The 23,328-nt window shown below is 40.6% G+C and overlaps 1 protein-coding gene across 2 annotated transcripts in view; it reads left to right on the top strand.

Annotated features, from left to right (window-relative positions):
* The first annotated feature begins 250 nt into the window (after positions 1-250).
* Positions 251-23,328, top strand: part of ripk2 (receptor-interacting serine-threonine kinase 2) — an 82,427-nt gene continuing 59,349 nt past the window's right edge. The window contains exon 1 of one of the 2 annotated variants that reach the window (XR_009513863.1): positions 251-691. Coding sequence is in view for 1 of the 2 variants with exons in the window: in XM_059978990.1 (XP_059834973.1) it covers positions 459-691 (233 nt within the window). In the remaining variant the exon portion in view is untranslated. The remainder of the gene's footprint in view (positions 692-23,328) is intronic. The other variant, XM_059978990.1, reaches the window with a different exon arrangement.

The following is a 23,328-nucleotide window of genomic DNA, read 5'->3' as shown; positions in this document are numbered from 1 at the left end:
CTTGGATTGGAGAAAGAGTAAGAAAAATAAGATTTTCCTTTACTGTGACCAACAATCACTGGTCGGGATTATTTGAACGGCCAGCAATAGTATTTACCTTTTGTTTGCGGAAGGGTTTTTTTTTTGCCCCAGGAATATTCAGTAGAAGCACCAAAGTAATTCTCTGGTTTCCCGTAGAAGGTGTGGTTTCTGATGCGCTCCCTGCTACGCAAGGACTGACTAAAAAGGCGGAAGAGCGTAGTATTTGGGGATTTTTTGTTAATAACGTTCCCAAGAAGAGGTGTTCCTTTCTAGTGAGCAATTAACCCCTTGGACAGTACTGACTATAATATCCTGCTTCTGACGTCGCAAGTTAGTTTACTCCGAGCTAGGTTCCGCCCTGTTATGGAGTAAAAGCGTTAAGCCGTTGGAAGGGAAGAAATGTTTTCTTGTCTCTGAAACTGGCCTCTACGCGGAGGATGAACAGTATCGGGGGAAAAGATCTACGCCTCTCTAAAGTCATGGAGTCCTCCGAGGGGAGCAGTATTTCTCCCATCTCGTCCATCTTAGACGTGGTTCCTTACCAGAAGTTAGTGGACCTGCACTATGTCAGCAGAGGAGGCTATGGTGTGGTGTACAGAGCACGGCACAGTGACTGGAGGATATCCGTGGCTGTTAAGTGTTTACAGTTTGACACTCCAATGGAGGAAGGGTATGATCACAAGTATTATTTATGCCAGTGGAAGTGTTACCGAGTTTGTGCCTAATACTTAAAAACACAAAGTGCTGGCAGAACTCAGCAGGCTAGACAGCATCTATGGGGGAGGAGGTAGTGACGACGTTTCGGGCCGAAACCCTTCATCAGGAGCTTTATACTTTACTAGTTCTAGAACACACCGTTATTTTTTACTGCAGGCTGTGTGTCAGATAAATAATTGTGCAAAGACGATTAACGGCGTCACTATTAGTAAAAACGTGCGCAGTACTGTTGTGCCGAAAAGTTCGTGCAAACTCGTTTTCTCTGTTGATGCACCAAGAATATGGATGGCAAAGCATGGAGATTGGCCATTCGGTCCACTAATTCTATACCAACGACTTAGCACCCATTTTATTTGTCCTGGAATTTCATCTACTCAGACCGCCCCTGCCCCCGCCGCCTTCCAAGATTCTGCCATATTCTATGCAGTAGGGGCTATTTGTGGTGGCCAGTTAACCTGTCAAATTGCACATCCTGCTGGTTTTGGAGAAAACCTTTGTGGTGACAGGGGCAATGTGCAGACAGGATTAAATCTGTGTTGCTGAAGATGTGGGGCGCCAGCCCTTTCCTGGATCGTCCTGGATCGTAGCAGCTGGAATAGACTGTGGTTGGGGTGATTGGGGTTCCCAATGATCCTACAGGCCCTTTTTACACACGTCTTTGTAAATATCCTGAATAGTGGGAAGTTTACAACTACAGATGCGCTGGGCTGTCCACACCACTCTGCAGAATCCTGTGATTAAGGGAGGTACAGTTCCCATACCAGGCAGTGATGCAGCCAGTCAGGATGCTCTCAAATGTGCACCCAGAAGAAAGTTCTTAGGATTTGGGGGCCCATACCAAATTTCCTCAACTGTCTGAGGTGAAAGAGGCTCAGTTGTGCCTTTATCACCACACAGTTGGGGTGTACAGACCACGTGATGTCCTCGGTGATGTGGATACCAAGGAACGTAAAGTTGTTTACCCTCTCAACTCTATTGTCTACCCTCCAAATCTATTAGGGGCTAGCCCGGCTCCATTCCTCCTGTAATCTACAACCAGCTCCTTTGTTTTTGCAACATTGAAGCAGAGGTTGTTTTCTTAACATCACTGTGTCGGAGAGATTACTTCTTCCATGTAGGCAACCTCGTTATTGTTTGAGATTAGGCCAATCAATGTAGTTTCGTCCACAAATTTAATTAACAGATTAGAGCCATGGGTGGCAACATTGTCATAGGTATACAGGGAGTAAAGGAGGGTTCTTAGTACACAGCCCTGAGGGCCTCCTGTGTTGAGAGTCAGTGGGGTGGTGGTGGAGATGGGGGAGCCCACTCTTGCCACCTGCCAGCGATCTGACAGGAAGTCCAGAATTCAGCTGCACAAGGCAGGGTGAAAGCTGAGGTCTCTGAACTTCTTGTTGAGCCCGGATGGAATTATGCTGTTGAATGCTGGACTGTAGTCCAAGAACAGCATACTCAGCTAGGCATCCTTGTCCAGATGTGTAAGGACGGTATGTAGAGCAGTGGCTATTGTGTTATCTGTCGATCAGTTGTGTCGTAGGTGAATTGTAGGGCGTCCAGTTTGGGTGTTAGCAAGCTGCAGATGTAAATTGCCTTATAAGTGGAGATAGGTACAAGAAAATGTGCCTCCAGAAAGTGGTAATAACATCATGTAGCAGAGATGTGATTAATTCACTCTAATTCGTAGTATGATTCAGAATTTTCCATGGCCTTTTGACCTGTCTGAAATGGAGAGTAGTTAGTGTTTTCATAAGAAAGTTTCTCTGAATTTAGGAAGTGCAACGAGTGGGGAAGAGGGTCAGAAGTCTGGCCATCTGGAAGTTCTCAAATACAAAGTTAATTAAATTGATTTTGCTGAAATGCCATATACGATAGTGGATGTACATGAGAATTTAAAGAAATCCTACTGAAGCATAGATAGTTGACATTCCTAATTATGTTGCTCATGAAATAACTAAGGTCCACATGGACTTGAAGATGAATTGTGTGGCACAATGCTTGTACGCTCAATAAAATTAAACTTTAAAGGGAGATCCTGGTGTTGTTATGAATTCCATTTTGATGCTGCTTTACAGCAGAACTTGTAAATCATGTGCAATGGCATGTAGCTGAATCAGAGACATAATTTGCATGATTTTAATGCAAGTATACACAAAGGCTGCAGACAGCAGAGGCCACATGGAAGGGTAAGGGCTCAGCAGTAGGGAGGTCTATTTTGTCGCTACTTAATGGAGACATTTCAGAATGAACCCTAGGTTTCTGAATATGAGGAATCCATTACTGAGAGCCCAGCTTGGCAGCACAGACACAGCAGATGGTGTTGCTGCTTCAGGGCTACAATGGCTCATGTTCAGTCTTGACTTCTGCACTGTTAGTGTGGGATTTGCACATTCTCTCTGTGAAGAAGTGAGTTTCAGAATGCGAATCAAGTTTATTAGCATTGATATGTGTTATGAAATTTGTTTTGTGATAACAGTGTAGTGAAATACATTGAAAAAAATTACCAAGTTACAGTTGGAAATATATAATAGTGCAAAAAGTGAGGTAGTGTGCATGAGTTCATGGTATTTTCAGAAATTTGATGGCAGAGGGGAAGAAACTGTTCCTAACATGTTGAGCATTTTCAGACTTCTGACCCTCTTCCCCACTCGTTGCACGTCCTGGATGGTGAGGAATAATAAATGCCACCTTCTTGTGTCATCACCTATTGAAGATGCCCTCAGTGCCAGAGAGACTAGTGCCCATGTTGGATCTGGATGGATGGTTTCCAATGGATGTTTTGCTTTCCTCCCAAATCCTGAAGTCTTACTTTTGGCCTGTTCATTACGCGAGTTGTACAGACTAAATTAATTATTGTGTAGATGAGTGGTAGGGAAATTGCAGGAGTTAATGGTTATGTGAAAGGGTATAGTTATACAGGAAAATAAATGGGGCAATGAGAGTAGTCTGTTAACCATGGCTTGTGCTAAGAGAAATACAGATGGATAATCCTTAAATAATATAGTTGGTCATTGTGACAACTCTCCGTTGCACTACCTCAACCTTCCTCACCGTCTCTCTGTCCTCATGGGTCCACCACAAGCCAAAACCTCTCCAACAGCTTCCTCACTAAATGATTGAAGGCAGTGTCCACCCTGTTAATGAAAGTGAAGAATCATGAACAGTGTACAATCAGTGGTAATAAAATTTGTATGCATTACCCATGTTACCAATAAACTTGACCATTGCGATGCTCTCCAGTATTCCCCAGTCTTTTCTCCTAAATCTTGAGCTTATTCAGTCTCACAATAGCCTTGTTCATCTGTTACCCTGCTCTATTTGATATCTATCGCTCAGTGGATGATAGTGGTCCTCTCAGTTGAAGTATTTCATTCTTTGACAACATCTGGGGTGGTACAGTAATATAGAATAACTCTACAAAAGTGCCAGTGACCCATATTCAATCTGCCAGTGTTGGTAAAGAGTTTGTATGTTCCCTGTGTGACTGTGTGGATTTTCTCCAAGCGCTTCCGTTTCTTCCCACATTCCAAAGACATACAGATTAGTTGGTTAATTGGCCACATGGATATAATGGGTGGTGGGACTAGTTGAGTTTGAAGGGTGTGTTACTGTGTTGAATCTCTAAATAAATAACATAACTGAGCATGTAATTTTGTGGTTTTAGGATCTTAAGTTATTTGATTAACACTAACTGTATACTTTAATTTCAAAAGTAAAACAAATTCTAGAACATCAGCTATTGAGTGCACATTAAGAGAAGAATATGTGGCTCTGAGGAGTTTTTCTATTGATTTTTGTTGTGACATCAATGCACCATGTAGGAGGTATGAATACAAGTCATTTTTAAGATGACATAGAAATTTTTTTAACTAGAATCCTACTTTAATGATGAGCCTATTAAAGATGGGTCAGTTATACAAACAAGGAGGATTGTGAAAGCGGAAGTTCATTGTAATTGCATAGGACTTTGGAGAGATCATAAGAAAACTCTTGAAGTTGGTGGTGTCATTTGTGTGAAACAGTAGAGGCATTGGTACAGGGTAGCGGTGAAAGGTTTAGAGAGGGTCCAAGGGGGAATTCATCCTGGGTAGTTAGAATCTGGAATGCATTACCTGAGTGGATGGTAATATCAGGTACCTTCACAAAATTGAAGTTCCATTTGAGCACTTGAATAGCCAATGCATAGAATGCTATTGGCCAAAGGCTGGTAAATGAGATTGGATATCTGCTTCTGTATGGATTAATGAAATTAAGGATGTGGTGTCTTTTGATGAGAGAGTGAAGACTGGCCCAGTCTCATCCACAATGAACCTAATCGCATTGTGGATCTTGTGTGGAATTGACAAAATGAATGCTGCTGGGTAGCTTCCTGAAATTCTGGTTGAAGTTTTACTATTTGGAACAAAAGTGAGAAATTTCTTCACTTGAAGAATTGTAAATATTTAAAGTTCTTAATCCTACCTGTTAATACTCAATCTAAGTATACTTGTGGTTGTATTTTTTTAAATTTAAAAGCAATTAAGTAGAAAGATGTATTATGCACAGGTTCAACTGTAAACTTTAAAGCATAAAAAGATGGAAGCTGAAGTCAGTGTTTGGATTTTGAACTTCACCATTAATTGAGACTATGTTAGCTCCTGCACCTTCATACTATCTTGCAATCTCTACATCATTTGAATTTCTTAGCATCCACCCATTTATTGGTCTCTATATTGAACAAGGACAATGCCTGGGATAGAGAATTTTGAAGGTTAGCCATCCAGACAACCATAGAGGCCAAGTCATTAGATATATTTAAAGTGGAGATTGACAGGTTCCTGATTAGTAAGGGTGTCAAAGGTTATGTCGAGAAGGCATGAGAATGTGGTTGAAAGAGAAAATAAAGCAGCCATAATCAAACAATAGAGTAGATTTGATGGGCCAGCTGGTCTAATTCTGGTCCTATGTCTTACATGTTTGCATTTATGCTGAATTTTAAAATTTGCAGGGTTGTTTTCATTTATGGTCCTTGCTTCACCCATATTTGCCTTTAACTCAACAAGCTATCAGTACTCATCCAATTCTGGCATCGACTACATCATAATTTAATTATTCTACCAGTGGCTACCAATGTGTGAAGCACTGGATTTTCCTCCTCATGTTCCCTTTTCTATTTTCTTCAAGAAACATGTGAGATTAAGAACAATAAGCAAGAGAGGGCTATTCATCCCCTCAGGCATGCTCTGTTGTTCAGTGTGATTGTGGCTGATCTTTTATATCAGCAAGACTTTCCTACACCAGCTGTACATCCTCACACTTCATCTTGCCTACATCTTTAATTACAGAGGTCATTCAATCCTTTGAGGCCATGCCAGCTCTCAGCACAATTCCATCAATCTCATTCACATTTTATTTCCCTATAACCTAACCTTTCCTTCATCAGAGAAATTACCCTGGAGTCTAACAGGGTAAGGCTCTGGGGAAATTTATAGTGGCCAACTACCCTACCGGCCAGCAAGCCTTTGGACTGTGAGAAGAACCAGAACATCCAGGGACACCCCAGATTGTCAGGAGAATGTGTAAATTCCACAAATGCAGCATGACAGTCCAGGATCATACTTGGATTGCTGGAGCTGTGAGGAGGCAACATTAGCTCCTACTGATCATCCTCTGAGTTGGATGATCAGCCATGATCATACTGAATGGCGGTGCAGGCTCAAAGGGCCGAATGGCCTACTCCTGCACCTATTTTCTATGTTTCTATGTATCTCAAATGTTGTCATTCACTTTTAGAATACATTTGTCAAAAGAGTGTCCAAAGCCCTTTTGGGTAGCAAATTCTAAGGAAATGCTTTCATCTGGATGAAGAACTGTCTCTCATTTCAACTATGAATGGCCAAGCCAATTGTTTGGAATTGTGATACCTTCTTCAATACATGCTGTTCAGTGCAATATCATCTTTTATCTATATTGTTAAGACCTGGAGGAACTTTGGACAGACAAGAGACTTCAGATGCTAGAAATCCTGATGAAGAGTCTTAACCTGAAATATTGACTGTCTGTTTCCCTCCATAGATGTTATAACCTTAAAACCGCGAAAAATTTATCTTAATAAATATCCTTTTCATTACTCCATTGACTAGTTGGTCCTATGATTATTGTCCCACTGCCCTATACTTGATACTGAATCCTGCACTTGCCCGACAACTAACCAACCAGTGCTTCTTTGTTTCTTTTTCTTCATAAACAGCAGTTGGAATTGTTCCAGAATACTTATACCAATTTTGAAAAATGACGACCAGTGCGCCCACTCATAGCCATGTCATTCAGAATGATTATCAGGATTCTTGCTTAACATTTTTAGTAATGATAATTTCATTAAGTTCTCATTCTCTCTAAACCTGTTTCTGCTTTTTTAAGATGTTTCTGTGCCTTTCATGAAAGCCGCACAAAATATTTTATTGATTTCTCTGCCATTTCCTTATTGTCTAATATAATATGTCATGTGCCAATATATAAACCAGATACATTAACATTTGATATTTGATCTCTCCCAAAGTAAATTTGTTTTGTTTCTTGCAAGGCTACATTGCGTTCTATTTTTATTTCCATTATCTTTATCACTGCTTCAATTCTCTTGTGCTACTTATGAATTTGTCCCTCTCCTTAGAGTTGTTATTTTTGTTTCCTCTGCAAATTTGTCTTTTCCTTTGATCTATTTATCTTTGGCTTTTTAGCCACAGCTGCACTACTCCTCCTGTTTAGTGTGTGTCCCTTAAAGATGTATTCTGTACAATGCTTGCAAGTAAAGTATTCTTTAAATTTTAGCCATTGGTTTCACTGTCAGATTTTTGAATGCTGTTTCCTAATCTACCATAGCAGACCTATGCCATGTGCCTTTGTAGTTTATTCTATTCAAGCTTAAGACCCTGGATTCAGCTTGAATTAATGTAAAATCTTATACTACAATGTTCACTCGAGCTTAAATTCCTCTTGACAAGCTGATCATCAATTTTTCATTTGTTGGTTCCTGAACAGTGTGATGTAGAAAACCAACTATAATGTGCACAATGAATTCAGCCTTCACAAAATCTGCCCGGGGTCTGTTTGGGTTGAACTACCCATAATAATTGTAATATCCGTATCAGATGCCAATCTAATGTCCTGACATAGGTTTTTTTTTAATATGATGCCCTGCGTTATAATTATGTTTGTTTTAGGATATATAATACTCCCATTCAAGTTTTCTGCCCCCTGTATATTTTTAAAGCTCCATCAAAACTGATTCTATTTCATGATTTTGAATTTAAAACGTTTCTACAATTTTAAACCTAATTTTACTAACAGGAGTACACTGTCTGCTCTTCATTTTTCCTACCTCTTCTGAAAGTTAAGTATCCTAGTAAAGTTAATACCCAGCAAATGTGTCTCTATAATGATGATTACATTGTACCCATTTATTTCAATTTGGGCCATTGATTCACCTATGCTGTTACAAGATTTGCTAAGTATGCCAGCTGAGAAAAATCTGAGTTGTATGTGGTGACATATATGTACTCTGGTAATAAATTTTACTTTGAACTTTTTGAACTTCGGAGTGCTGCAAGAGTAATCAGTTTTTCCACCATTTCTGCCATGCAGTAACTCTATTTTGAGGTATATTTTGTTGTGCACTGTCACTTACAGTCAAATGCTGGTTATACTGGGAATTTTCCACAGTGACAGTGAACACCATTATTTTTACTGCCACTGCAACATTTTGATTGGAAGTACAGTAAGTCTGGAGGACAGGCTTCTGTACTATATCTGCAATGCTGCCAAGTCCCTTCCCTTTATTACCATCACATAATCTGAATTGAATTGACTGGAGGTTTCTGCGATAATGGCGATCTCGGGCAAAATCATTTATATAACACTATTGATTGAACATAGTTGTGAATGCTTCAGAATGTTTAACACTTAACAAATATTGCCATTTAGGACATACTACAGCTAAAATCGACGGACATAGCCACGGGTTATTCAGTCCGCAGCATCATTTTAAGACATTTTAAAAAATCTATTGATAGACAAAATCGGCAAACCTCAGACACCACTCGGGTCGCGAGTGCAATTCCTCTTTGAGAAAGCAGAAGTTTGATTGAAATGCTGGGGCTTTAGACTTCTGTCCTGACTATCCTGCTGATGAATGTACAGACTCTGGAAAATTAAAATGAAGAGCTCAGAGTAAGATTGCCATACCAGATGTACATCAGGGACTACTGAGTCTTTTAAAGGCAGGCGAGGTGGTGTATGCTTTATGATTAACTCAAATCTGGTCTCAGTCCTGCTCACCAGAATTTTCCACCTATTACCTCCTAGCTTCTTACTTCATCCTCCCCCTCCTACCCATGATGATTCACCTATCACCTTTTATCTGTACTCCTTTCCCTCCCTCTCCTCCTTATTCTACCTTCATTTGCCCTTCCTTTCCAGTCCTAATGAAGGGTCTTGGCCTGAAATGTCGACTCTACTGCATTCCATAGGAACAGCCTGACATGTTGAGTTTCTCCAGCATTTTGTATGTATTGCTCTGGATCTCCAGCATTTGCAGAATCTCATGTCTTTATGATTGTTTAACTTTTCACTATTGTTCATGTTGTAATATGGTTGGACTGCAAAGTTTCCTTTAGATCTCCTGGTTGTGATATCACTGTGCTCTGGTTACTGCATACTATATTTGCTGATTAGCATTCAGGTAATTTGGTATGCAGCTTCCCAAGAACAACCTGTAGGAATGCTTGGTGATGATCCTGGCATGTCTGATTGAAAGTCCTCTTTGAACCAGAATTGATCCCGTCTTGAAAGCAATGGTTGCATGAAGGATATACAAACCATGAAGTATCAAATTGTGTTGTATGTTTCTGCTGTTGATGGGTTACAGTACTTCAGCAATACCCAACTTTGAGCAGCCAAATCTATCGAGTCCATTCCGTTTAGCATGATTGTAATGTCACAGAATAGAACGGAGTGTGAGGTGGCACGCTGTTCCTCAAAGACCGTGCTGTGGGCACTTCTACCATTTCGTTGATGGACAGAACCTCATGCCACAGGTGGATTGATGAGGTCAACTAGGTATGTCCACCTTCCTGGTCGCCTTGTTAACTGCCCTCCTGTTTGGAACTGCAAAACCCTAAATGATGAAGCGTACAGTGAATGACAGAGCAATGCAGCACAGGTACAGCGCAGCTCCTATCCGTGTACCTACCCAATGCTTCATAAATTATTCTATTCTCCCTGTCTCAACCACTTCCTCTGTCAGCTCATTCCATGTACTCACCACCCTCTGCATGAAAAGTTGTCCCTCGGGGCCCTTTTAAATCCTTCTCTTCTCACTCTAATTTTATACCCCCTTGGTGTTGGACTTCCCTAATCTCAGGAAATGACTGTCATTATCCACCTTTTCTATGCCTCTCATCATTTCAGACTCTTGTCCCTCATTGTCCTGCATTCCAAGGAATAAAGATTTAGTCTGGCCAACTTCTCTTTACAATGCTGGCCCTCAGGTCTTGGCAACGTCATAGAATATAGAAAATGACAGCACAATATAGGCCCTACAGCCCAGGATGTTGTGCTGACATTTTTATCTATTCTTAAGATCAGTCTAACCCTTTCTTTGTACATAGCCCTCCAAATTTATACCATATGTATGCCTATGTAAGACATGGATGCTAGAAAAATATTTTTGAAATGCCCATAGCAGGGCATTCCACACACCAACTTCTTCCTGTGTGAAGAACTTAACTCTGATGTCCCCCTTTTGCATTCCTCCAACCACCCTAAAATTGTGTCCCTTAATTAGACATTTCCTTCCTGAGAAAAGCTCTGGCTATCCACTCTATTTATCAAGTCTCCTCTCATCCTCCTTCACACCTTCCAATTACACCACATCATTCCTAACAACAGGGTGACTAAAACTGTAGACAATAAACCAATGACTTCAGCAATTGCAACATAGTTCCCAATTCCTGTAGACAATGCCCTAGCTGATGAAGACCAGTATGCAAAATGCCTTCTTACCCACAGAACCATGAAATACAGGATGTTAATGAATGAATTGTAAACAAGCACCACTAATGCACTCAACAGCTCTCATAGAAAGTAGAATAGCCAATAAAATAATTTAATAAATGCTGAATGGATATCTGAATACATCTTTCATGAAGTTCTTTGCACATGCAGCTTTGACGTTCTAGGATGTTTCGATGATAGTTACTTCATAAAATGGTTTGGCTTTGTGGCACTGGGAGGAAGTTGTGGGGCTAAGTTGCTCCATAGAAATCTGTCAGCTGGCTTGGGACCATTTTTCTGATCCCTTTTGATTCAACCAAGCAGTATCTTGTTTGTCATAGTAATTTATGTACCCTATTTCTGCCTAGTGTTTATGTTCAGTGTGGTAGAAAGCATTCAGTAAACACCTTACTTACACACACATATTCACACACACACAAACAAGCGTTGTCATTCTGTTGTCATTGTGCTGAGCGTACAGACTCAGTGTCTTTCCCAGTATATTCTCGTAATGGGTCAGAAACTGAGCTGATGTGCTCTGGTTGGATTTAGAACTTAGAACATAGAATCTCCACAATGTTGTGCCGACCCTCAAACCCTGCATCCCATATAACTCCCCACCTTAAATTCCTCTATAAACCTGTCTAGTAGTCTCTTAAACTTCACTAGTGTATCTGCCTCCACCACTGGCTCAGGCAGCGCATTCCACGCACCAACCACTCTCTGAGTGAAAAACCTTCCTCTAATATCTCCCTTGAACTTCCCTCCCCTTAACTTAAAGCCATGTCCTCTTGTACTGAGCAGTGGTGCCCTGGGGAAGAGGTGCTGGCTGTCCACTCTGTCTATTCCTCTTAATATCTTGTACACCTCTATCATGTCTCCTCTCATCCTCCTTTTCTCCAAAGAGCAAAGCCCTAGCTCCCTTAATCTCTGATCATAATCCAAACTCTCTAAACCAGGCAGCATCCTGGTAAATCTCCTCTGTACCCTTTCCAATGCTTCCACATCCTTCCTATAGTGAGGCGACCAGAACTGGACACAGTACTCCAAGTGTGGCCTAACTAGAGTTTTATAGAGCTGCATCATTACATTGCGTCTCTTAAACTCTATCCCTCGACTTATGAAAGCTAACACCCCATAAGCTTTCTTAACTACCCTATCTACCTGTGAGGCAACTTTCAGGGATCTGTAGACATTATCCCCAGATCCCTCTGCTCCTCCACACTACCAAGTATCCTGCCATTTACTTTGTACTCTGCCTTGGAGTTTGTCCTTCCAAAGTGTACCACCTCACACTTCTCCGGGTTGAACTCCATCTGCCCACTTCTGCATCCTATCAATGTCTCTCTGCAGTCTTTGACAATCCCCTACACTTTCTACACTATCACCAACCTTTGCTTTATCCTCTCCTTTTGCTGTTTATTCTGAGAGGTGAATTCTAGCATTTTAGTTCTATAGAAGGATTTCCAAAATAAAGGTAGAATTATTATAATCTGGGAAGTACATACCAAACAGGTTGCCCATTATAGAAAAAAGGCTCTAGGAATAGATCCTTGGATAAAGGCAGGGGAATGGATTTTTCTTCTTCTTTGTAACTCCTTTTAATATTTATATTGTTTTTTAATCAGTCATCTGTATGTCCAAGCACTGTTATTTCTCCTGATTAGTTACAGAATAAAAGCTAAGATTATGAGTAGTATTTTAAACTGCTTAATGATAAGTACCTTAATCCTTTGTTTCCTTCTGCTAAACACATTAATTCCCAGCCAGGTGCTTCTGCTCTATTAAAAAAATAAGGTTATTTGTAAGCATCCTGGGATTAGACTGTGAATGTTCATTGTACTGTGACATTTTATAGAACACAAAGCAATTGTTACAAAGGTATAGTAATCATTTTGTTGGCAATCATAGTTTCAGGTTTCCATTTTGAAAGTGGCTTTGCTACTTGAGAGTGGAATGTCACCAAAGCTCAAAACAACTCCATGTTAATGATTTTGTTTTGTTTTTGTTTATGCTACCTGTTGTTGATTATATATCTCATTCCAAAGGGAACAATTAAAAATAATGCAGCAATATGCCAATGTTGCATTGAAGTGTTCCCTGTGATTATTTGTCAAATGGACATTCTGCTAACTTAGTAACATAAACATTCAACTTTGATAGTTACAACGAATCAAGTATATTGCCACTGGATCTATTCAAAACAATTCCATATTTTAAAACACAAAGTGTATTGTTATAATTGCCTTACAAATGGTATTTTCAGCATTTTGCATTAGTTTGTCTGTGATTTGTCTGCACTAATATAGATTAATGTGCACCTTTGGTGGGTGAGGAGAAATTTGGTTGTCAAAATAAACTTCATTTTCCTTCAGGAAAGGTGGGATTCACTTAAAATATGTTTTTGCAAGATTTAATTTTGCTGATTTATTACCATATTTTAAATTTGATATCTTGCCAGTCAGGCATGTAGGCAGTTTTTCAATGCTGATTAAATTTATGCTGGTTAAAGGAATCATTATTACCGCATTTTTCATCATTTCTGTACCTTCCTCATTAGGCTCCATGACTTCCTTATTTATGTGGTCTACAAAAACAGTAAACTCATTGAGTAGACTTAAAGTTAGCGTAAAAACTAAAAACCAATGCTGACACTTGGTTTTAGTAATTTCTAAATGCCTTCTAGTCCGAAATTGTGGCAACTTATTTCTGAGGTGTTTAATTGGAGGCCCCATTAGATGTTAAAGATCCACTATACTAAAAGACAAAGGTGTACTTACAGTCTCTTGGTCAACATTCCCCCTCAACTAATAAAGGAAGATTTGTGTCATTGGATGGCATCCGTTAGACTCGTCAGACCATGGATCTACACCTGGAAAGTCTTGCAAGTATCTTCTCCAGGACGCAGGCCTGGGCAGGGTTGCATGGAAGACCGGCAGTTGCCCATGCAGCGAGTCTCCCCTCTCCATGCCACCGATGTTGTCCAAGAGAAAGACAAGGACCGATACAGCTTGACACCGGTGACATTGCAGGAGTTGCCAGAACGAGGTTGAAGACAACATCGGACTGCCTTAGAGACTCCAGCTCTGGATTTATCCTCAGGGTTTACTCCCGAAGCCTTTCCCATGAGTGGGTATGGCCGCAAGGCAGCAGAGGTTTGAAATCAGAGTTTTCCCTCTCTTAGATGGACTGCCTTCCCAGGCCGACAAGCTCCATCTACCCGAAGCACTGGTTTTACGGTGCCAGGACCCGCCTTCGCCCCTTCTCCTGTCAGTAGAAGTGGTTCTGCCGGGCTTAGAGGCTAAGCCACATGAGAAGGCCAGTTAGATTTCGTTATCAGAGGCTATTTGAGGCGCATGCCATGAGAAGCACTTTTAGGTAGTGGGAGCTTGTCCCCTCTACCACTCCTCAGCTTGATAATCTTGGAATCTTTGTTCTCATTACTGTTGTTTGTTTCACACCATCTGCCAAGTGGCTGCTGCCTGTCCCCACTAAATAACAGTGACTGCAAAGTTATGTTTATTTGTGAAGAGCATTGAGACTTTTCACTTTGGTGATGAGATTGTATAAATGGAAGCCTATTGGTTGTTCCAAGCAAAATGAAATTTAGGAGAACAAAGTGTAATTACATTTTAATCAATATGTGAGATGGAATTGTCAGACAAAGCTTCATTTAGCCAAAATACTTGCATATTTGGGAGATAAGACCATAAGACATAGGAGCAGAATTAGGCTATTTGGCCCATTCACTCTGCTCCACCATTCAATCATGGCTGATCTTTTTTTCCCCTCCTCAGCCCCAATCCCAAGCCTTTTCCCCATAGCCTTTGATGACATGTCCAATCAAAAACCTATCAAGCTCTGCCTCAATTATACCCAATGACCTGACCTCCATAGCTGCCTGTGGTAACAAATTCCACAAATTTACCACCCTTTGGCTAAAGAAATTCCTCTACATCTCTGTTTTAAATGAATTCCCTTCTATCCTGAGGCTGTGTCGTGTCCTAGACCCACCCCCCCCCCCCCACCACCATGGGAAACATCCTCTCCACATCAACTCTGTCTAGGCCTTTCAACATTCAAAAGGTTTATGAGATTCCCTCTCATCCTTCTAAATTCCAGTGAGTACAGACCCAGCGCTATCAAACATTCCTTATATGATAACCATTTCATTCCCAGAATCATCCTCTGAACCCTCTCCAATGACCGCACATCTTTTCTTAGATGAGGAACCCAAAACTCTTGACAATACTCAAGGTGAGGCCTCACCAGTGCCTTATAAAGCCTCAGCATCACATCCCTGCTCTTATGTTCTACACCTCTTGAATTGAATGCTAACATTGCATTTACCTTCCTCTGCACCGAATCTACCTGCAAGTTAACCTTTAGGGCATTTTGTAGAAAGACTTTCAAGTCCCTTTGCATCTCAGATGTTTGGATTTTCTCCCCATTTAGAAAATAGTCTGCACATTTATTTCTACTACCAAAGTGCATGACCATGCATTTTCCAACATTGTATTTCATTTGCTACTTTCTTGCCCATTCTCCTAATCTGACTAAGTCCTTCTGCAGTCTACCTGTTTCCTCAACATTACCAGCCCTTCCATCAATTTTCATATCATCTGCAAACTTGGCAACGAAGCCATCTATTCCAGTTGACTAATGTACACTTGGGTCTTTCAGCTGTTTGAGCCCCTTCACCCTTGTAATAGTAACTGCATTCACTTCTCTTCCTTCACACCCTTCAACACCAGGCACACTGCTAGTGTCTTCCATAGTGAAGACTGGTGCAAAGTGCTCATTTAGTTCCCCTGCCATCTGCTTATCCCTTGGGTTCAGGTGCAACCTGTCATTTTTGAGCAGATCATATCTCCCCCAGAAGAGATCCCGATGATCCTAGATCCTGAAGTCCTGCCCCCTGCACCAGCTTCTCAGCTACGCATTAATTTGCCCTTCTCTGGTGCATGGCACAAGCAGCAATCCAGAAAATACTACCTTGGAGGACCTGCTTCTCAGCTTTCTACCTGCTCTCTCCAATTCTCTCTTCAGGACCTCGTTGTTTTTCCTTCATATATCATTGGCACCAATATGTACCAAGGCATCTGGCTGCTCTCCTTCTCTCTCCAAAATGCTGTGGATGTGATCTGAGATGTCCCTGACCCTGGCACCTGGGAGGCAGACCATTCTGATGTCTGGGCATGTCCACAGAAACTTCTGTCTGTTCCCCTGACTATTGAGGCCCCTATGACTACCGCTCCCCTCTTCTCCCTCTTTCTCTTCTGCACCATGGACCCATGCTCCGTGCCAGTAACCCAGTCTCTGTGGCATTCCCCCGGAAGCTCAACCCCCACAACAGTATCCAAAACGGTATACTTACATGCGCTCCAGGCCTCTAAGATCAAAGTTCATTGATGATAAAATAAATGAGAGATCTATTAGTACAAATCATGATTTAGATATCTCATTATGTTGAAGGAAGTCTTTGGCTGTTATGTGTATGCTAGTTCTTAGTGCAATCTCTGCATCGTTCCACTTATTTCCCAGCAACCCATTATCTCTCACATACTTATCAACTGCAGCTATATTTGTCCGCCACTCACCAATATTATGAATAATTTAAAGTTTCAAAGCTTATTTATTATCAAAGTATGTTTGCACTATACAACCCTGAGACTTGTCATCCTGCAGACAGTCACAAAGAAAGGAAAACTGTGGAGCCCATCCAAAGGAAAACACCAAACCCCCAACACGCAAAGAGCAAATCGCACAAGCTGCACAAAAAAATAAGGAAAAAACACAGAATATAAATATCAAACCACACTATTCAGCCTAGCCCAGTCAATCCAGTGCTGTACTGCCAGCCAGCTGCAGACCCAGCATGAGTCTGCCCCGACCAAAGCCGCACAAATCAGCAATCGGAACGACAGAGTCTAATCCACAACTGCATCCATTAAACCTTGCCCATCCGGCACTCAGCCTCGAGCGAGAGAGACAGACAGACCAATCAACACAGGCACCTGCCTCCGGGAGAAGTGAGTGCCAGCACAAGACTGGTACTCGGGTACCTTCCTCCAACGGCAGCGAGCAAGAGGGAGAGAGAGACTGGTCACCCACAGGCAGATAACGCTCGCCTTCTGCTCTCGACCTAGTTGATTTCAAACTTCCTTGATGCTTTCATTAGCAGGATAGGCGAGAAATTCACAGGTTTGCACCCTGTCTTCAGTCTTCTTAGCTTCGAAGCTGCACAATGCATTTGAAACCTCACCAAACTCCCTTGGAGACAGCAAAGTACCAGATTGCCCAATCGGCCCAAAACTTATCACCTATATATCGATTACAGGCTCCGAAAGCATCAGAATCACATTTGAAAGAAGAAGAAGAAGCAGTTTTGTGAATTGTCTGAAGGATATTTCCCATGGTGTCATTGTTTGCTGGTGCCACATAATAGTAACTAATCAACCAGCAGGTTGGAATTTGAAAGGAGACCATTACATGCAGACAAACTTACAGATTGCACGTGCCTGCATATAGGGAGCACGTGAGGTCAGAGTGGAACCCAAGTCACTAGAGCTAATGCATTGTACTGTATGTAGTGCTGCCCCATTCAAAGCAGTTTGCTGATAGCTATAAACAGCCTGGCATTTGGGCAGCAATAACATTTTTTTTTACATATTAACATAAGGCCCGGTGAATATCAAGTGCAATGGAAACAGAAAATGGTCTTTCTACATTCCAGAATGATGTCGCTTACTAGGAATTCAGAGAGTACGTAATGCACATGAAGTGATCAGTCGTTAACCTGCTCCTCATGCTATACCTTTTGATGATTGGCTTGTGAAAACCAATAAATAATTGGATTTTTTTTTGTTTCTTTTAGATAACACCTAACTTTTACTTTACCTCTACAACTAAGTGGCTTCATGTGGTTTTGTTATATTGGAAATGTTGCTACGAACCCAACGCGTGAGGCATGAGAGGGAGATAGGTGATGGGGTAGTTGAAAATGAAAAACTCTGGCAAGAACCCACACTGTGCAACTACTGTTATTGAGAAAATGCAAGGCTATCACCAACCATTCCCAACAACAAAGCCTCCCACACCCAGATCACCACCATCCACATGTTATGGCCCCTAGAGGGGGACTTTGATAATTTGGTTGATAATCTGCCGTGATTAGTCCTGCCACCATTACCGTGTGGTTCACCATCCTGTTTTATGATGGCTTATTTCATGTGATTTCTTCTCTGTGGCTTCATCAGGACTTGCTCACACCCCTGCTCCAGTGGTTAAGATTATGTTGGTTGATGTGTTTGAGTCACACAACAAGTGCTCCAGGCTCTGTTATTTGTATCACCCTGGTGTCAGCTGAAGACGGATTCTCCCCATTGACAAAACATAAAATAACAAGTAGGCCCCCGTATATCCCACCATGAACTCCAGTGAGCTATCGATTAAAATTTGAAGTGGTGTTTGAGATTGATTTCTTTTGGCATTTAAACCGATAAATAGATTGTGATTGTTATCTGCCATTGTGGCTTTGTTTCCTTCCATCTGAAAAGTATTATGGTGAAGATATCTGTCTGCCAGACCTGAAAATGACTGTAGTATTTTTTCTTTGTATTTTCCTTCCTTTTACAACATTTTTTGAGCTGAAAGAAACATGCTGCTGTATTATTTTCTAGTTGCTTATGGAGCAAATTAATCTAGATTTGAGGTAAAGTGAGTCTTACAAAAGGGAAGTTGCATCAGGGTGTAATTTATTTTGGTGCATGTTGAATGTTGTGAATAATACAGGAATTTATGACTGAAGTTTGTTTGTTCAGTTACCACCATCACCATGAATAGTCTTTTTGTCTTTCTCCCTGCAATACAGAAGGCAAATTGTTTTGTAAAAAGTCAGCAAAGGGCAACACAGTAGCATAGTGGGTAATATAACACTATTTCAACAGAAAGTTCTTGTGGCTGCATGGGTTTCCTCACAGTACTCAGAAGTAGGTTTAATATCACTGGCATATGCATGTAATTTGTTGTTATGCTGCAGCAGTACATTGTAATATGTAATAAAAACTAAATTACAATAAGAAGTGTATATATTTTTAAGTTAAATTTCCACACTCTTTCCAAAGATATACAGGTTAGGGTTGGTAAGTTGTGGGCATGCTAGTGCTATGTTGGCACCAGAAACATGACACTTGAAGGCTGCCCCCAATACATATTCAGACTGTATTGATGGCAAATGGGGTATTTAACTGTATGTTTTAATGTTTCACTGTGATATAACAATTAAAGCTAATACTTTATCTTTAATCATTGTAAGATTCAGACGGAGATATTTGGGAATGCAGCATTTGTTGAGTTTTGGCCCTTTTAACTTCAGAAAAAGAACAAGAATCTGTATTTATATAATACATTTAGATCATGAGACACATCATAGAAATGTCATCAAATGCAGGCATTCTTAGGTTGATGAATACCTAATATTTTGGAATCCCATACCTATGAATGAGCTTCCATAAATATTATTAAATTCAAACAAAGCCACTCTTAGAAGAAGAAAAATACCTGTTTTAAAGTATCAGGTCCTGTTGCTATTAAGAACACAGGCTACCAGTTCCACTGTGAGAGGCCACTTAAGAGATTTGCTTTGGCAATTGACAAGCAATCACTTTTTTTTTATCTTTATGCAACAATGATCTATTGGGCAATATGGCATCCACTGAAACTTCAAGCCCATTGAAACTAGTCCTTGAGTGTGAGCCATCCTGATTCTGTACCAGTGCAGGAAAATACAATAAATAATGCTAACTGGCCTTCATTACAATGCTGTAAATGTGTGTTTTACTATATCAAGTGATTTTTGTGTATTGTCTATAAATCAAAATTAACATCTGGATAAGATAAGCTTGTGGTTAACTACAGTCTGGTTTGTAATATGGGAACAGGTTGTATGGAGATACGAGAGTAGAGGAGGACAGTTTTAGTAGATATTTAAAGAAAGTGCAGCAGAGAGATTTTGAAAGGTATTAGCATAGCTGCCAATTTTCACTAAATGGAAGAGTCTACATATCTGAAAAGATTACTTTCTTGAAGAAGGATTTCAGCCCAAAGTTTTGACTGTTTATTCATTTCTGTAGATGCTGCCTGACCTGCTGAGTTCCTCCAGCGTTTTGGCGGTGTTACTCAGCAGAGCGATGATTCTGTTGAGGGATTTGGAGTGAATGAAGCAATCATTTATTTGTTTGATTTGATTGGCAGAGTTGTTTTGAACTTGTTATTTCATTAGGAAGAGAAAAATCTCAACTTAAAATTATCAGTTATGGATTCTAATTTACAATTTTGCTCCTTACTTAAATTTTGTGATGAAAATCAAGTCCAGAATCAGAATTTTTTTACAGTTTAGAAAAGTTCTGAATACATTGTTTTTCAACTTCTGGCAAGTTTTGCAAGAACCCACAGTCTGTGGAATTCCCCATTATTTCCCCAATGCAAATTCTGTTTCATTCATAGAGTCATAAGGAAGTGTGTCCACAGAAACACATCCCACTGAGGCTGCATTGACCATCAACTCTCATTTACTCTAATACTATAGTAATCCCTATTTTAAATTATTTCTGCATTCTCATAAACTCCTTACCTACTAGTTTTGGGCAATTAACCATCTAATTCACACGTTTGGAATACAAGAAGAAACAGAGCACCTGAAGGGAACTCACATGGTTAAAAGGAGAATGTGCAGACTCCACACAGTCAAGACCAAGGTCATGACTTAACCCTGAGGAGTGAGGTATGGGGTGGACTCGGGCAACAGTTGTCTAGAATTAAGAATTCCCAACTCTTTGGCATGGGGTCCTGACTCCTTAATTCCCTTCTACCTCCATTAATTGTGAGCTGGAAGTCTAATAATGCCCAGCAATTCTTCTGTTATATCAAAATATATCATTTTATTTAACAGAGCAACACACACAATGCTGGAAGAACATAGCAATTTAGCTACCATCTATGGAAGTCAATATTGAGTCAATGTTCCAGTCTGAGACCCTTCACCAGGACTGGAAAGCAAGTATTCTGTCTATTTTCTCCTTCCTCTCCAGTCCTGATAAAGGGTCTTGGCCTGAAATGGCAATTGTTTATTCCCTTCTACAGATGCTGCCAGACTGCTGAGCTTCTCCAATATCTTGTGTATGCAGCTCTAGATTTCCACCATTGTGCAGGATCTCTTGTGTTTATTGCTATATACCTCTATTAATTATCAGGGGATATCGTTGTCTGTTTCAAATCATATCTACTAAATAGCCTCTCACTAAGACTGTACTTTGCTCACTGACAGCAATGTTTGTTTAAGATAAACTTGAAATGTCAATTACTGCTTGTAGTTTGCATTTGAAAGAAGTTTGAAGGCTCTCCTTTGGTTCAAAAATGACAATAGATTAAACTTTAAAATAATTTTATAGCATATGATTGAAACTATGGAATTCTCATCTGATAGCTGACTGGGTAAATATGATGTGTTGTGAATCAGAGTACAGTTTGAGATCAATCCCTGATTTGAGATAGCACAATAATAGCAGGATTCTTTGATATTCTCAGACTATAAAAATAATGGCACATAGAGTGCAACCAACATGAACATTCAAACCGACTTAAACATGATCTGCAGATAAAAAGGGCAAGGAAGAGGTTTCAGGAGCTGGGCTGAAGTTAATAGTAATGCAAGTGGAAGTGTAATGCATGGCTGAGATGTTCCGCTTCAAACAGTTTTCAAAGAGAGGCAGACTCACTATCTGAAAGCAAACTTCATGGACTGTGATTCAGAACAAAGGCTTTAGGCTTCAAAATATTCAGTTGCAGTTTGTGTTCAGTTTGCATAAATGTCAAAAAAGTGATTGCTTGTCCTGATCCGCTAGAGACAGGACAGGTGACAGAAGTTTGTGTGGGGGAACACTTTGTATCCAGTGACCACAATGCCATTAGTTTCAAAGTAAATATGCAAAAAGATAGGTCTCATCCATAGGTTGATATTCTAAATTGGAGAAAGGCCAATTTTGACAGTATCAGAAAAGATCTGGCAAGTGTGGATTGGGACAGGCTGTTTTCTGGCAAAGGTGTACTAGGAAAGTGGGAGGCCTTCAAAAGTGAAATTTTGATAGTACAAAGATTGAGTATTGAGTTGATATTGGACCACTGGAAATTGATGTAGTAATGAAGGACAAAGAAATGGCAGATGAACTTAATGGGTACCTTGCATCTGTCTTCACTGTGGAAGACACTAGCAGTATGTCAGAGACCCATGAGTGTCGAGGAGCAGGAGTGACTGCCATTGCTAATACAAATGAAAAAGTACTAGGCAAGCTCAAAAGTCTTAAGGTGGATAAGTCACCTGGACCAGATGGATTACATCCCAGAGTCCTGAGAGAGGTTGCTGAAGAGATAATGATGCATTGGTCACAACTGGCAAGGCCCTGGAGGACTGGAAGATTGCAAATGTTATACCACTCTTTAAGAAGGGAGGAAGGCAAAAGAAAGGAAATTATAGGCCAGCAGGCATAACCTCAGTGGCCAGGAAAGTGTTGGAGTCTATTATTAAGATGAAGTTTCGAGGTACTTGGAGAATAATGATAAAGAAGTGAAAGTCAGCATGGTTTCTATGAAGGGAAATCTTGCCTGACAAATCTGTCAGAGTTCTTTGATGAAGTACAAGCAAGGTGGACAAAGGAGAAACAGTGGATGTCATTTACTTGGATTTTCAGAAGGCATTTTATAAGGTGGCCCACGTGAGGCTGCTTAACAAGATAAAATCCTGTGGCGTACAGGAAAGACACTGGCATGGATAGCAGAATGGCTGACAGGCAGCAGGCAGTGAGTGGGAATAAAGGGCCCTTTTCTGGTTGGCTGCCAGTGACTAGTGGTGATCCTCAGGGGTCAGTATTGGGACTGCTACTTTTCACATTGACAAGCAGTGATTTAAATAATGGAATTGATGGCTTTGTGGCAGAGCCTTTGGATAATACGAAGATAGGTGAGGGGGTAGGTAGTGCTGAGGAAATTGTGATTGCAGCAGGACTTAGACAAAATGGAAGAATGGGCAAAAAGTGGCAGATGGAATACAGTATTGGGAAATGAACGATAATGCATTTTGGTAAAAGGAACAGTAGCGCCAACCGTTATCCATACGGTGAGAAGGATCAAACATCAGAGATGCAGAGGGACAGGAGTCCTTGTGCAAGATCCCAGAAAGTTAATTTACAGGTTGAGTCCGTGGTAAAGAAGGCAAATGCACTGTTGGCCTTTATTTCAAGTGGAATAGAATATAAAAGCAAGGAGATATAAGACACCAGTCAGGCTGCACTTGGAGTATTATCAACAGTTTTGTGCTCCCTATCTCAAAAAGGGTGTGTTGGTATTTGAGAGAGAGTCCAGAGGAGGTTCATGAGGATGATTCCGGGAATGAAGGCTTTAACGTGAGGAGCATTTGGCAGCTTTTTGTCTGTCTTGACTGGAAATAAGAAGAATACGTGGGGATCTCATTGAAACCCATTGAATGTTGAAAAGACTAGATAGGATGGA

Source organism: Hypanus sabinus, chromosome 1, assembly GCF_030144855.1.
Source record: "Hypanus sabinus isolate sHypSab1 chromosome 1, sHypSab1.hap1, whole genome shotgun sequence".
In the NCBI taxonomy this organism is placed as follows: Eukaryota; Metazoa; Chordata; class Chondrichthyes; order Myliobatiformes; family Dasyatidae; genus Hypanus; species Hypanus sabinus.
The sequence above is the reverse complement of the archived record's forward strand: the minus strand, read 5'-3'. Positions and strand labels throughout refer to the sequence as shown.